Genomic DNA, 14,593 nt, shown 5'->3' with positions numbered 1-14,593 from the left:
TACCTACATATTTATGCATATATTACACACACAAAAAAATCTTCAACTTGCTGTCTACAAGTCAAAAAGTCAGATCGACCTCAGCCAATGGGCTTGCACTTAAAACATAGACATGGGTTATTAGTGGACACCTATACATGAATTATTTGGTATTTATAAGTTTCTTTGATGTTTCAGTTTCAGGAGTTTCACTTGAAGACGACTTTGAAGAGTAGAACTTCTTGGGTTCATGTTCTTTTCGGCTGCATTCAATGCTGTCGTCATTTCTTGGAAAAAAGTTTCAACACAACATACATACAACTATGTAGAGATGATGTATACACTCAACCACACGGATGTGTACATATGTTTGTATTTTTTAACAAAATATAAATTGTGTTACAAAAAAAAAAAGCAAGTCAAATCGTGTTCAAACTTTACCATACTTCTCTAACTTCATAGACCAGTAGAGTATGTAATGCTGATAGGAAAAAGATGGCTTTATATATTTCTTCTTTCTTATTGGTTGTACATTTTGACAATTGCAAACTTTGTGCTGGCTCTTACAATTCATCGAGATTAGAATATTCAAATCAGGACACTAATTTTTTTTTTGGGCAAAAGGACACTAAATTATCATACGTATATCGTACATACATAATCTTTGCATATACTGACCTCACATATGTTACCAATAGATTAATGCATATATGTATGTTTGGTGTGTCAACAACTCAAAGTTGGTAAGGCATAAAAAGTGTACATATAACTACATAGTTCATAGACCTTCGTTAGTTGTTCACTGCTAAAGAACAGTATAAATTGCCAAATTAGTACAGGATTAGTTAGTCATGTGAATAGTCTCACCTGTCACTTGTTCTTATAATTTGTAAAATTCATATTACGATTTTGTCTAACTATTCATACACGCAATCCACACATACTTCTATGTGCTCTGGTCCCCTCTTAAAACATATTTATATTTGAGTTTGTGAAAGATAAAGGATATATAAACTTTAGTGTTTCCATTAAAAGAAAAAAAGAAAGAAAATGAAGAAAAGGATAAACTGAGTGTAAGCATGGATGATAATTTAGTGGTTTAGAAATGTAGTGATTAGTATATTCCCACGTATCAAACTTAATTATTTAATATTCAAGTGTTTAGGTGGCATATTTTTAACTTTTCCCTAAATCTTGTAAATATAATACAAAATATAGAAAAAATAATAATAATATAAAAATTAGCCCTGTCGGGAAATGGAAAACAAAAAGCAAGCAAATGACAGAAAAGATAATTTCTTAATATTAGAAAAGAGAAAGGTAGAGAAAAAGGTGGGAGTAAATTAAATAGTTTTCAATGTTTTGAGAAAGTGGCATGTATAGAATATAAAATGAAAAATGTGGGTACCATCCCGTTGTTAATAAAAAGATGTGTTTGGATTAATTATTATTGTTAATTATATCATGCATAGTTATCATAAACTTTTTCGTTACAAATTCTGCGTAATCACCCGTTTCCATAGTTCCACATGCATCAATATATTTAAGTACACTTTAAAAAGAATTGAATTTCATATAACTTATAAAAGTTATAAACTCAAATAACTAAAAAGGTGGAAAGGATTCACCCTAAAACGGAGTGTAACATAGATTAAGGACATAATCCTAATCAGGCTCATTCTCCGGAGTCTTCTTTTGTCTCTTAAAACACAATATGAAACCATTTTTGACGTCAATGGCGAACGATCATGGAACATATATTTGAAAAAATATATTCTTTTTCTTTTGGCAAAAAAAAATATTCTTAGAAATATGAAAAAGAACAAAGTGAATGTTACAAAACTAAGAGGGTAAATCAGTTATAAAAAAACTAAGAGTGTAAAATCTTAGGATCCCGCCAAACCAGGACCCGCTTTCCTATTTACTCTTTGGTAACTGGCTGAAATGACAACCCAGTCTTTTACCAACTAACTACCCACCTGCTCTTTATTTTTTTTTTTTAACGTCTGGATCGATTATTATCGATTAATTATGATATTACAACGATGAGAATATTACAAAGACGATTTTACAGCCGACAATTCTACCACCTTGTGAGAATACATGCCTGACTGCACCACTCTGAGCCGTCCTATGAGATCCATGTTCGATGGTACGCTCTGCACCAAGCTAAAGATCTTCTGTAACATGTTTCTCCACAATCTGCATAATTTGGTATTTTCTGGGGTTTGAACCCCAGACCTCCGAGTATAGAAGCAATTGAATCTTTAGTCAAACCACCTGTTCTTTGTTTCAAAATAAAAAAAAAGTTACTTAATTATTTTCCAGATTATACTCTTATTAATTTCCGTTTAGATAAGTGCTTTAACATATATTATGTGAATGATATGTACAGAAAATTTCAAAAGAATATTTAGTTGGAAAAAACTTCAAAGTTAAAGCATGTTTTAATTGAAATATTGAAATGATGAGTAACATATCAAAAAGTAATTTACGATACCATATGAACAAAGCCACAGAAAAATGTCAATGTAGTAATTATATGATCCATATATAATACCGTCAAAAAATTAAAGCACCGTCTATTGTATTGGACTGAACTAACAGACATATGAAATCAATTAATCATAGACACTGGAAGCGTTACCTATAAAAACGCACTTCAAAAAAACATACCAGCTTTCAGATCCAAAGCCACTTAATTATTACAAATAATAAATAACTAATGAGTTATAAATGCATTCATATCCTACAAAATATTTTGTTAAAGTTTTATTTATTAACAAAGTAATTTTTATTTAAGTCACATATATTTTTTATGTGTTACTACTGTCTAGAAAAAAAACTAGAAAAAAGAAAAAAATGTTAGCAGACCTGATAATGTCAACATCATTGTTATATTTCTAATTTTGCTTTCAAAATTAGATTACACAAATGAACACGATAACCATTTTCATAGTGTTAAAAAGGGCAAAAACATTGTCAAGTGTTGACAAAAACCTACATTTTGATGTAAAGAAAAAAAGAAAAATGTAGAAATTGAAAAGAAGAGAGAGACTGAAAAGACAAGTCAAACGTCAAATCGAACCACTTCCTTATCATACGACTGTCAGTGCCCTTCTGTGTTGTCATTCTTTTTCTCTTATTTTCCCTCACTTTCTTTTACCCTAAATCACCAAACAAAGAGAGAAATAGTAATTATTCAAATATTTTGCTTCAAAAAAAAAAATGAGAAAAGATAAAATATTATTTTGCTCGTGCGCTTCTGAGCACACGAGGTGGATATCGAGAAATAGTTGTAGAAAAAATTATCCGATCATCTTCATAAATTATTATAAAAGATAAACCTAACTAGATAATCTTTATATTTCTTAAAGTCATATATATATATATTTTTTTTTTTTGAAAAATTAAAGTCATATATTATTAGCAAGGTTTTTCGAACAACATATTATTAGCAATCATGTAATACATTTCCTATGAGAAAAAATATTTATATTACAAATTTAAGTTATATACCAGTTTGGTTAGATGAAAATTATGTTGTTGTAGTAATAATAAAATAAGTAAACCCCAAGCAACCGGACCCTACGATCCGGCCGACACGCTTCTCCATGTCCATTCTCCGCTCTCTCCCATCCATTTCTAATATATTTTGGAAAAAAAAATTATTTTTTTTGTTAAAGGCTGAATATAATTTTAATTGGTTCAAAGTAAAATACAGGATTCTCAGCCGGTGAATATATGGGTTCGTACCACGACTGCACCATTATCAGAGCCACGTCTTGCCTTCTGTGGTTGGACGTTTCATATTAATTCGTTCTCCACCTGATTGATTTGATTCATGGTATTTTACACGAATAATAAATAGCCGTGTTTTACTTCTACGATTACTAGTAGTATTTTCATTAGAGTAGCATGCGTACACAACCGATAAACAAACAAATAATAACTTGCTTCATCGTTTTTTTTTGCCAAGTTGCTTATTTGCTATGAGGATATTGCTGGAATAACTTCGAAAGAAAAACTTGAGATATAAGTTAAAAGACCTCATCGTACTGATTTATTGTTTAGTAAAAAGATTAGAAAAATAAAATAAAAAATGTTAAGTTCATAGAGATTATGAGTTATCTAATCTTTATATAAAGAGATACAAGATTATTGCATAACTTATAAGTTTTATGATTGTGTAAAAAAACTTAAGGTTTTGAATGATTTTACTTAAGAGATTAATAAGAGAGATATCTTATTATTTGAGATCATACAATCGAGATTTTATATTTTATAGATATGAAAATATGTGTTGCTAATTGGATGATGAAATTTAAGGTGGTTATGTTAATTGTACATTTTAAAAATATATTCATATAGGATGATGATAAATATACTATTTTCAGAAAATACTAATATTTAACAAAAAATAATAATAATTCAAACAAAAAAATCACACATTTAGTAAATAATTTATTTGTGCAATAGCCATATTTGAGAGATAAATTAAGTGAGTGATGTTGATTTTGACATTATTAAATGTCAAACATTTTTCCCTATTTCATCTGGTTATGCGCTTTCATTTAAAAGATTTTCAGCTGCAAGTGAGAGAATAAGTTACGTCGTTCTTTTGGTGCCATATTGACAATCACATATCGATACACATCACAATATAAAACATTATTAATATAGAATAGTAAGAAATTAAATAACACAATACATATTGTTTAAATTTTGAAATATCTATAATTATAGAGAAGAATGTAATGCTTACCCCAAATAGAATATAAGATCAATAGCACCCGGAAATTATTCAAATGAAAGAAGGAGCTAGGAGCCATCCACGAATATATACCTTATTGATCACATACATATGCATTGAATATTCTATTTCATATCACTGATATAGTATATGATTATAACCTCATTTAAAATCCCTAAATACTAGATATATCCCAACTCCAATCCCTAGATACTTAACTTTATCTGAGTCCCATCCCAACCTCAATCCCTAGATACTAAACTTTATCCCAATTCCACTCATATCTCTAAATATTAGACCCTAAACTTTAATTAGTAAACCTTAAATTCAAATATAAACCATAAACTTAAATATAAACTCAAAACCTAAATAAAATGAAAAAAATAAATAACATAGTACGTATTAGTAATTATGATATGTATATGATTGTCTGGAAGAAGTTAATGTTAACCCCAACCATACTCATCACCTTCTAAATACTATACCATATACTCTAATCACTAAATCCATGTCCAAATATAAATTATAAACCCAAATATGACCTTAAATCCAAATAGAATGAAGAAAATAAATAACATAGTAGATATTAGTGAAATTATGAAATATCTATGATTGCATGGTAGAAGTTAATGTTGGCCCCAACCATATCCCTCACATTCTAAATATTAAACCCTAAACTCTAATCATTAGATCCTAACCCAAATGTCAAAATCTAAAAAGTACATAATATTATGTAATATTAAATTATATTAAGTAATATTAAACTATACATAGGCTATAGTAAGATTTTTACAGGTTCAAAAACATGTAACAATAGTTAGAATTTAAAAAATATTACAAACTATATTTCTAAACAAAAATAGAACATCTTTTAGTAACCATCAAATAGAATAGAATATGAAAAATATTATAGTAATAGAATACATCACATAACAAAATAAAAAAAATACATATTGTGTTACATTTCTATTCTATATGCTTATAATGGAATAGAAAATAATGTTAAAAATTGTTCATCTTCTCCCATATGTACCAGAGATTTACTTCAAATTCAGATATGTACGTGTTATGTAGTTCCGGCGTCTTCGCAACTGTCACTTTTAGAGTCTGAAAAGTTTCCAAAAACGAATTTCGGTAGCGTTTTCATAAAAGTTCTCCAAAAACGAATTTCGGTAGCGTCTTTATCGCTCAAATTTATGTAGGAATCTATTCATTTCTTTCATAGCTATGAAAAACTTATTTTGTGAGAGTGTATAAATAACAAACAACCATGTTTTATATTTTACAATTAATAATTATTAATTAAATTTTTATTTCTTTGCATGCAGGGACAAAACAACACTATCACCTAAAATAGAATGGATATATCGAAAATCTAAATCAATTGGCTATTTAGTGAATTATGTTTTACACAGTTCAATTTTCCTTTAGTAAATTAGCAACACTTTTACAGTTACAAAACTAATCCACTACATAATTGTATTATAGATTGTTGAATAGTGTGATATAGATTTAATCAAAAGACTTTTTTACATCACAAGTTTCTTTACTTTAGAAGTTGATTAAAGATCAAAAGATGATGCCAACAATTTTGTTAGTGTCCAACCAAACCCAGAGACCATGGTTTTACCAATCTAATAAATGCGATAAATTGTTTAAAATGGCTTTTCCGTAGAGATCATTCTCATTTTACATAATAAGAAAACAAAAAAAGTAGAGAGGGCAAGTCAGGATTGGTCCAACGGTCAAACAGAAAACCATCAAATCAGATTTTACTACAGTTAGAACATTTATTTCCTTCTGTCTTTTTAACTTAATTAGGTCTATGTTCTTATCCCTCACCTAGTCACCTCCCTCTCATTTTTACCATTTTATCCCATCTCCATGCACACATCTTTACTTTACATATACATACATGGTAATGCATCCGTGGTGTTGTTCAGGCTTTCACATGTTATGTATCAAGCCAAAAAGACAATTGCCGAGGATCTTGCTTTTTATTATACTGTTATCCTACTCGATATATACTCTTGTTTTGGAAATTTAATGTTTTACAAAATTTAGTAGGATTATGACTGGTCAGATGCTAATGATGTTTAGTCTAATTATATTATACTAGTTGTCTAGTTTCCTCGATTCTTCAATTCCATTACTAGATCTGGCCCACTCTGTATTCTCTTTTCCTCTAAATAATTATTTTCCTCTTATGGTAACCAAATCACTAAAATTCTGATTTCCTATTAACTAAACGCTTTCAACAAAGATAAAACAGTTAATATTTCCTTTTGAAAAACAGTTAATACTTTTTACCACCGCAGTTTAAATATCTGAGCAGCCCGGTTCATCCATTCAAATCTCTTATTTTTCTCTCTCTTATCAAGCCAAAAAAATATCTAAGACCACAAAAATAATAAAGAATCATTCCTCTTTCTTTCTCTTTCTCTCAGACACTAGCAAGAAGCTTCAAATGATGAAAGCTTAAGTTTTCCTCCCCGGAAAAGAAAAAAACTATTTTCCTTTCTCAGAAACAAAAGATAATCCATTACTCCACCCTCTTTTTATACAACAAAATCAATCAAAGGAGGCAACCATTTTTAAATTTTTTTTTCTAAGATTCCTTGGCTAAACCCTAACTTTTATTTTTCTAAAGAGAGTACTTGAAGAACCAAGAAGAAAAAACAATGAGCAGCCTTGAGGAATCCCTGAGATCTATGTCGTTGGATTATCTAAACCTTTTAATCAACGGTCAAGCTTTCTCCGACGTAACTTTCAGCGTCGAAGGTCGTCTAGTCCACGCCCACCGTTGCATCCTCGCCGCTCGGAGCCTCTTCTTCCGCAAGTTCTTCTGTGGGACCGACCAACCACAGTCCTGCATAGACCCGACCCGACATGGGTCAGTTCCCGCTAGCCCAACAAGAAGCTCCCAGGCCCCAGCTGGAGTCATACCGGTGAACTCAGTAGGTTACGAGGTGTTTCTGTTGCTGCTTCAGTTTCTTTATAGCGGACAAGTCTCCATCGTGCCGCAGAAACACGAGCCGAGACCAAACTGTGGCGAAAGAGGATGTTGGCACACTCATTGCTCAGCCGCCGTGGATCTTGCTCTCGATACTCTTGCCGCCTCTCGTTACTTTGGCGTCGAGCAGCTCGCCTTGCTCACTCAGGTCTCTCTCTTTCTCTCTCTCTGCCTTCACTAAGTTTACTTCTCCATGCATATCTTAAGGGATTTACATGTTTCCACTTTTTGTTGTTCTGCTCCTATTCAATTGTTCTCTGATGGGTTTGACTTTCAATTTTTACCTTTTATGACATGTATAAGTGTATACAAATTTGTTTGTTAAATAATTTTTGTACTTGCTGTCTTGATTTTATGTGTAAATAAGTTTATTCTCTTGCAAATGAACCATCTTCTTGTTGCAAGAGTAGCATTTTCCTAAAGTAGAAACTTTGAAGAACTGTATTTAGTTGGATCTATAGACTTCTTTTGTCTTAATTTCTTATCCAATCTAAACTTTCCAAATTTGGGGTTTGATAATAAATTCATAGATAACAAATGTAACCTACTCCACCATCAAAACATCCATCTGAAAATATGCAAAAAAATTAAATACAAAACATAACCTAAAAGGGGAGATTATACCCACTTGCTGAAAAATGTCGGTTCATTGGATTTAACACTAATCAATATATACTATTTGTATTATTGGCAGAAACAACTAGCAAGCATGGTGGAGAAAGCGTCAATAGAGGATGTGATGAAAGTGTTAATAGCATCAAGGAAGCAAGACATGCAACAACTATGGACGACTTGCTCTCACTTAGTCGCCAAGTCAGGTCTCCCACCGGAGATTCTTGCCAAGCATCTCACCATAGATGTGGTCGCCAAGATTGAAGAGATTCGTCTCAAAACATCATTATCTCGCCGTTCTCTAATGCCACATCACCACCACCATGATCTCACCGTCGCTCAGGACCTCGAGGATCAAAAGATTAGAAGGATGAGACGTGCCTTGGACTCATCAGATGTTGAGCTAGTGAAGCTAATGGTTATGGGAGAAGGACTCAATCTTGATGAGTCATTAGCATTGCATTACGCTGTTGAAAGCTGTAGTAGAGAAGTTGTGAAGGCTTTGCTTGAACTTGGAGCCGCCGATGTGAACTACCCGGCAGGTCCGGCAGGGAAAACACCGTTGCACATTGCTGCTGAAATGGTCTCTCCCGACATGGTGGCTGTTCTTTTAGACCACCATGCAGATCCGAATGTACGTACCGTCGGTGGAATCACTCCTCTTGATATACTTAGGACATTAACTTCGGATTTCTTGTTCAAGGGGGCAGTTCCTGGATTGACTCACATTGAACCGAACAAGCTTAGGCTTTGCTTAGAGCTTGTTCAGTCAGCTGCAATGGTGATATCTCGAGAAGAAGGAAACAACAGCAACAACAACAATAATGATTACAACAACCCGAGTTACCCTCAGATGAATGAGGAGCACCACAGTGGAAGTAGTGGAGGAAGTAATAACAATTTGGATTCAAGGTTGGTGTATCTCAATCTTGGAGCGGGTACGGGTCAGATGGGTCCAGGTCGGGATCATGGAGACGACCAAAACAGTCAGAGGGAAGGTATGAGTCGGCATAATCATCATCATCATGACCCGTCTACAATGTATCATCACCATCATCAACATCACTTCTAGCTTTCTATTTTGGTCTCTATATATTGGCCATTAAGACTCACAATATATTTATTAATTTAGCTCTTGTATCTTCTATATATATATTTTTATATGGAAATGAAGACATAAGGAGAGTATGAAGAAGACTGACATGAATGGATTTAAGATCATGCGTTATATAATTGAAAGAGTTAGGGCTATTTAATCTTAGGTCTCTAGAGTGTATTGATTTGTCACTGATTAATTTTTCCATCAATTAGATTATTTTGTTGTTGATGCGTATTAAGAATATTTTGGAAACACTTAAAATTATTTAACAATATTTAACATATATAGTTGCTACAAAAGATGTTCAGTCCAGTTAGTTGAACAAAAAAACAATGTTCAGTCCAGTTAAGCAATTGTCAAAAATGTAAACAAATCACGATGATAACTTCGCATCTTTTTGTTTTATACTTGATTCGAGACTGTCTTTTAATTGAAGTTTTTGTATGTATTTGCATCAGCAATGTTTTATTGGGTACATAAATATAATACTTTTGATCAAAAGGGTATATACACAACAAAATATGTCATTATTTTAGTTCTTTTGATCCCTTAGAAAAGTTTTTCTTAGTTATTCGTTGTGCGGCTGACTATCCATCGCCGTATGAGATGGTATGCAATTCCACACGGAATATTCTTGTATTTAGCACTTCTTTATTTTTTGGGACGTGTTAATCATGAAACAAATATATATGAGAAAGTAATTCGTAACACTAGAAAGTAATTGTTGATAAAGCTATCCTCCAGTTCTTATTTAATCATATTTTCAAAAGTAAAAAGTTGAGATGATATCTTTTTATAATCTTTTTAAATGATTTGTTTACAATGTTACGGTGGGAGGCAAAACTATAACTCTTCTAGTAAACTTGGGATCTTCAGCCCATTGAACCAATGCTATCGGTTGTCCAATACCTTTTTATTTTAACTCATTAAAAAATATACGAAAACTATAAATTAGAGAACAGAAGTTACCATTGGTAGAGAAAAAGAACACTTTGTTTATGAGCAGAGGCTAATATATTTAAAAGATAGTTTACAAAATAGATATAATATTTGAAAGATTCCATTAGCTTCATGCATGTATATATAATATATATTAGGTAAAACCAGTGAAACTACAAACGCTTATTCGAACAAACATCGCTCTATGCTTTTTGTTAAACATAGTTTAATTAGGAAGATTACAATAAAAACATCCAAAATATTTGTATGTATTTATTCATAAATAAAATATATATTTAAGAAATTTAATAATGAGGACGTGAATTGATTCGGAAACTTATAATGTAAGTAATCATTTTTTCATCACTAACTTAAAAATTTGAAACATCAAATCTATCATCGTGTAAAGATTAACACGACGAGATTGGGACATTACACGAGGAAACACACAGATACAAACACACATATATACATTATTATGAAGGAAAAAAAAGTAGAAAAGCCAATATTTATGGGAGTGTCAATGTCATCTCTACAATGTAGAGCCCAATCAATCCATCTAGTGTTTTCGGTCAGTGTTCCTTCCATACCATGGCGAATAAAACATTTTCTTGGCTGTATTATCTAAGCCAGAAAATAGAACATGAGAATGTAAGAATTTAAAAGATAATAACGATAAATGTTTTTTTTTGGAAAAAATAATAACGATAAATGCTACAAGTATAAAACCATTTAAAATATGATTTCGAGAGTTCGTGGGAGATTTGTCTTTGTGTAATGTGAAATCGCGCTGTAAATTAATTTTTTGTTTGACAATTAGATGCAGTGAACTCTTTAATATCAGTAAAAAAACAATTAATGAAAAACCATTCAATTTTGTTAACTAACTCTGTAAGCTTTACCCGCCCACAATTAACCAAACTTATATGCAAGGAGTGATTGAAATAACAAAATATGAAACCTCCTGTGGTAGCCTCTTAGCTCATTCATCACCTGACGTTTTTTTTTCTTTTTGGGTTATTCTCGTTAGCTTGTCTCACACGGTATCATGCTAAGAAGCAAAGATTTTTAGAAGAAATATTTCTATTTATATCGAAGCAAAGAAGACAACATAGATAGATAATCATATAACTCTCTCAGTATCATCACTTTCCTTTGGCAATTTGGACTTGAAGCACACACAACAGACAGTCACGCATTTGCTCATTTACACTCAAAACAGAATTAACTTTCGGTTTTACACCGATCATTCATTAACTCATTGCTAGTCTCCAGGGCAGATTGTAATACTTTTTGTTAAGTTAGATGAGTTTCACACTTAAAACCAATTGGTGATAAGAAGAGTGGACCATCTATCTTATATATTGCTAAGGATTCCTTCCAACTATCGATGTGGGACATTTGTCCCTAATACGCCCCCTCTAGATGATAGCTCTCTGAGCGTCAATCTCGGAATGTTCGGAGAAGGATCGATGGGCCAATTTTGGGCCAGATCGATGAGGATCGGGTTGGACTGCATGGATCGGGCTCTGATACTATGTTAAGCTAGATGGGCTTCACACTTAAAACCAATTGGTGATAAGAGGAGTGGACCATCTATCTTATATATTGCTAAGGATCCCTTCCAACTACCGATGTAGGACCTTTGTCCCTAATATTTCTTCTAGATACTTTTCCGCGGCTGCAAACTGTCTCTTCTTGTCCTCAATTGCTAGTGAAGCCAGAGCTTTGTCCTGTTTAATCAAGATCTATTATTCATCTCCAACATCACGAATCTTACTTCTTCAAATACGCCAGCCTCTGAATCGCTTTCCTAATATAATCAAGCAGCACATCATCAGACTCCTTCTGCGCTTTAGCTCTTCTCTCTTCCACGCCAGTCTTCCTCAGAGAAACATCTCCCATTGCAACAAGGAAATTACACTTCCAATCAGCTCGAAATAGCAACACACGCTTACCGAAAGAGCCAGCCAAACCAAAACTCACCTGCTCATCTCAGTGTCCCTTGTGTTCAACAAACTCGCCACGTTTGCAAGAACTTGCGCTGAAGAAGAAGAGACCACATTTGACATTCCCGCACACTCTAACATCTCTCTAATCCGAGCCGCTACATCAACAACATAGCAACATATGAGTGTAGTCGAAATTGGGGGCTTCTCTGCCGGCGGATTCGAACTGTGAGGTGAGCCAGGCTTTCACCTCCGAGATTCGAGCGGTGTGCAGAAGCTTCGCCCACAGACGCCGTATCACACCGGTCATTTGAAAATTTGGGAGACGTGTGAATCACGTTCACTGGAACCCAACCAATCCGATATTATTGGCGGAGTTTCAAATTGAAAAGTAAATTTTTCATAAAATAAACAAAATAATGATGGAATTTTCTTTTTTTTTCTTACAGAAATATACATAGTTGTTAGAATTTTTTTTTTTTGAAAAAATAGTTGTAAGAGTTTATCTCATAAACATCACATAAGTTTGTGATAAAACAGCAGTTTGAAAACTACAACATAACAAAACGATGCCAGCAAAAAAAAAAAGCATCGACGAAAACTTAGGCCTATATCAGTTCAAAAGAGTTGTTAGAGAATGATTTATCACATAAATTTGTTGGTTCAAATTTTCTTAAAGATAAATTGTTCAAATTATCACATGAAAATAAAATAATGATTTCAGTAAAAAAAATAAAAAATAAAATAAAATAGTGATGAAATTTATTTTTCTTAAATAATATAGTTGCTACATAATTATTTTTTATCACATAAATTTGGTCTTATTATGGCTTAAATTATTCTGCAGTTATCAGAGATTGCCTGAGCTCGAGGTAGCTAGCTCTGGACTATATAGAAAACCAGTTGATTGGCTTTATCACCTCTATATCATCATACATTTTTTGGTTTAGGACCACAAGAAACACACAGAGTTGACACAGCTTTTGACATCAAAACATGTGATACATACTAACGCATACAAAGAGGCTAATCAAGAATACAAACAATAAGAAATTACCAAACGCATCGGTATGAAACATGAGACTCACTGCCCTCGCCCTTGTGTGTGACCTCTACGACTTGCCCTTTCTCTAGTCCGTAGTATTTCACTGTCGGGTCTTTCTTCAATAACTTTGGTAGCTGACAAAAGCGTATATTAAAAAAAATGTTTAAACTGAAAGAAAGCTGGCCGGTTCCAGTTCCTAACTAGTAATGATCCAAATATAAGAAAACATTCTTACTTGTTGCTCCTCAATACTCAACTTCTTGAGGAGTGATTCCTTCTCTTGCTCATTCAGAACCTGATGTTTTGGCCTCAAGACATGTTTGGTTATGTTAACCAGCAATTCGGTTAACTAACAAAAAAAAAAAGCGCATACCAAAATATTACAAATCTACCAAGAATTAAGTCGACGAAACTGATTATAATTAAACAAAAAATGTCAAGCTAAAAACATACATGGAATAACTCGACTTTGAAGGAGAAAAGTTCAACGGCTTTTAAGGCTTGATTTGTTATATCACTTTGCAGAACCAATATCAACCCGGTTAAATTTTCTCGACCAAGTACATCGGCTGCTATTTCGCGTATCGCATTGACTTTAACTATACCACTTCCGCAAAACACAACAGCAATCTGAAATTCAAATGTTTCATCAAACATGCAGAGTAAGAAACCACTATAACACAATGGAAACCACATTCTGCATGGCATTCGAGTTCACCTTTCTGGAAGAATCAGAACAATGTTGTGCCGAGATACGGAGTCTATCTACGTTTGGACGGTCGCCGTAGAGCGCTCGGAACTCGTGTAGAGTGAGGTTAATGTCTTCGTTTGAGATATCGTATCCTCTGTCTCGGAGCATCTCCATGGTGGTTCGACGCGCCAGGTAATAGCTGTGACTGTCCACACGTGATTCATCAAGGGCCTTGCTCAGACCAGAGCCAACCGCTAACTCCTTACCTTTCCCCTCCATTGTCTATGGGGACATGCAAGCTTGAATGTAGTAGGATTTGCAGACGGCATGATGTTTTTTGTCGTTTTTATTTGCGGGTGACGACGGCTTTACGGTGACATGGAATGAAGTTTGCAACAGAGTTTTAGTGGTAGCCAATGAGCAAGCAGGTGATGTAGTCAAAGGTGAGTAAATGGTAGCTTTAGTGCTTCTTATTGGCATTGGTTTTGGGAAACTCAATACAAACTTTTGCTA

The 14,593-nt window shown here is 33.2% G+C and overlaps 2 protein-coding genes across 2 annotated transcripts; one reads left to right on the top strand and one right to left on the bottom strand.

Annotated features, from left to right (window-relative positions):
• The first annotated feature begins 7,089 nt into the window (after positions 1-7,089).
• On the top strand, positions 7,090-9,552 carry LOC108848232 (regulatory protein NPR5). The gene is made up of 2 exons (XM_018621541.2): positions 7,090-7,893; positions 8,440-9,552. Exons 1-2 carry the CDS (start codon positions 7,414-7,416, stop codon positions 9,427-9,429), a joined length of 1,470 nt encoding a protein of 489 aa, XP_018477043.1. The 5' UTR covers positions 7,090-7,413; the 3' UTR covers positions 9,430-9,552.
• A 3,824-nt stretch (positions 9,553-13,376) lies between these two features.
• On the bottom strand, positions 13,377-14,430 carry LOC108853457 (DNA-directed RNA polymerases IV and V subunit 5B). Its single transcript, XM_018626871.2, has 4 exons — positions 14,108-14,430; positions 13,843-14,019; positions 13,625-13,738; positions 13,377-13,523 (listed from the first exon to the last, which is right to left on the bottom strand). Exons 1-4 carry the CDS (start codon positions 14,357-14,359, stop codon positions 13,398-13,400), a joined length of 669 nt encoding a protein of 222 aa, XP_018482373.1. The 5' UTR covers positions 14,360-14,430; the 3' UTR covers positions 13,377-13,397.
• Between the last annotated feature and the right edge of the window lie 163 nt (positions 14,431-14,593).

This window comes from Raphanus sativus, chromosome 4 (assembly GCF_000801105.2).
Source record: "Raphanus sativus cultivar WK10039 chromosome 4, ASM80110v3, whole genome shotgun sequence".
NCBI lineage: Eukaryota > Viridiplantae > Streptophyta > Magnoliopsida > Brassicales > Brassicaceae > Raphanus > Raphanus sativus.
The sequence above is the reverse complement of the archived record's forward strand: the minus strand, read 5'-3'. Positions and strand labels throughout refer to the sequence as shown.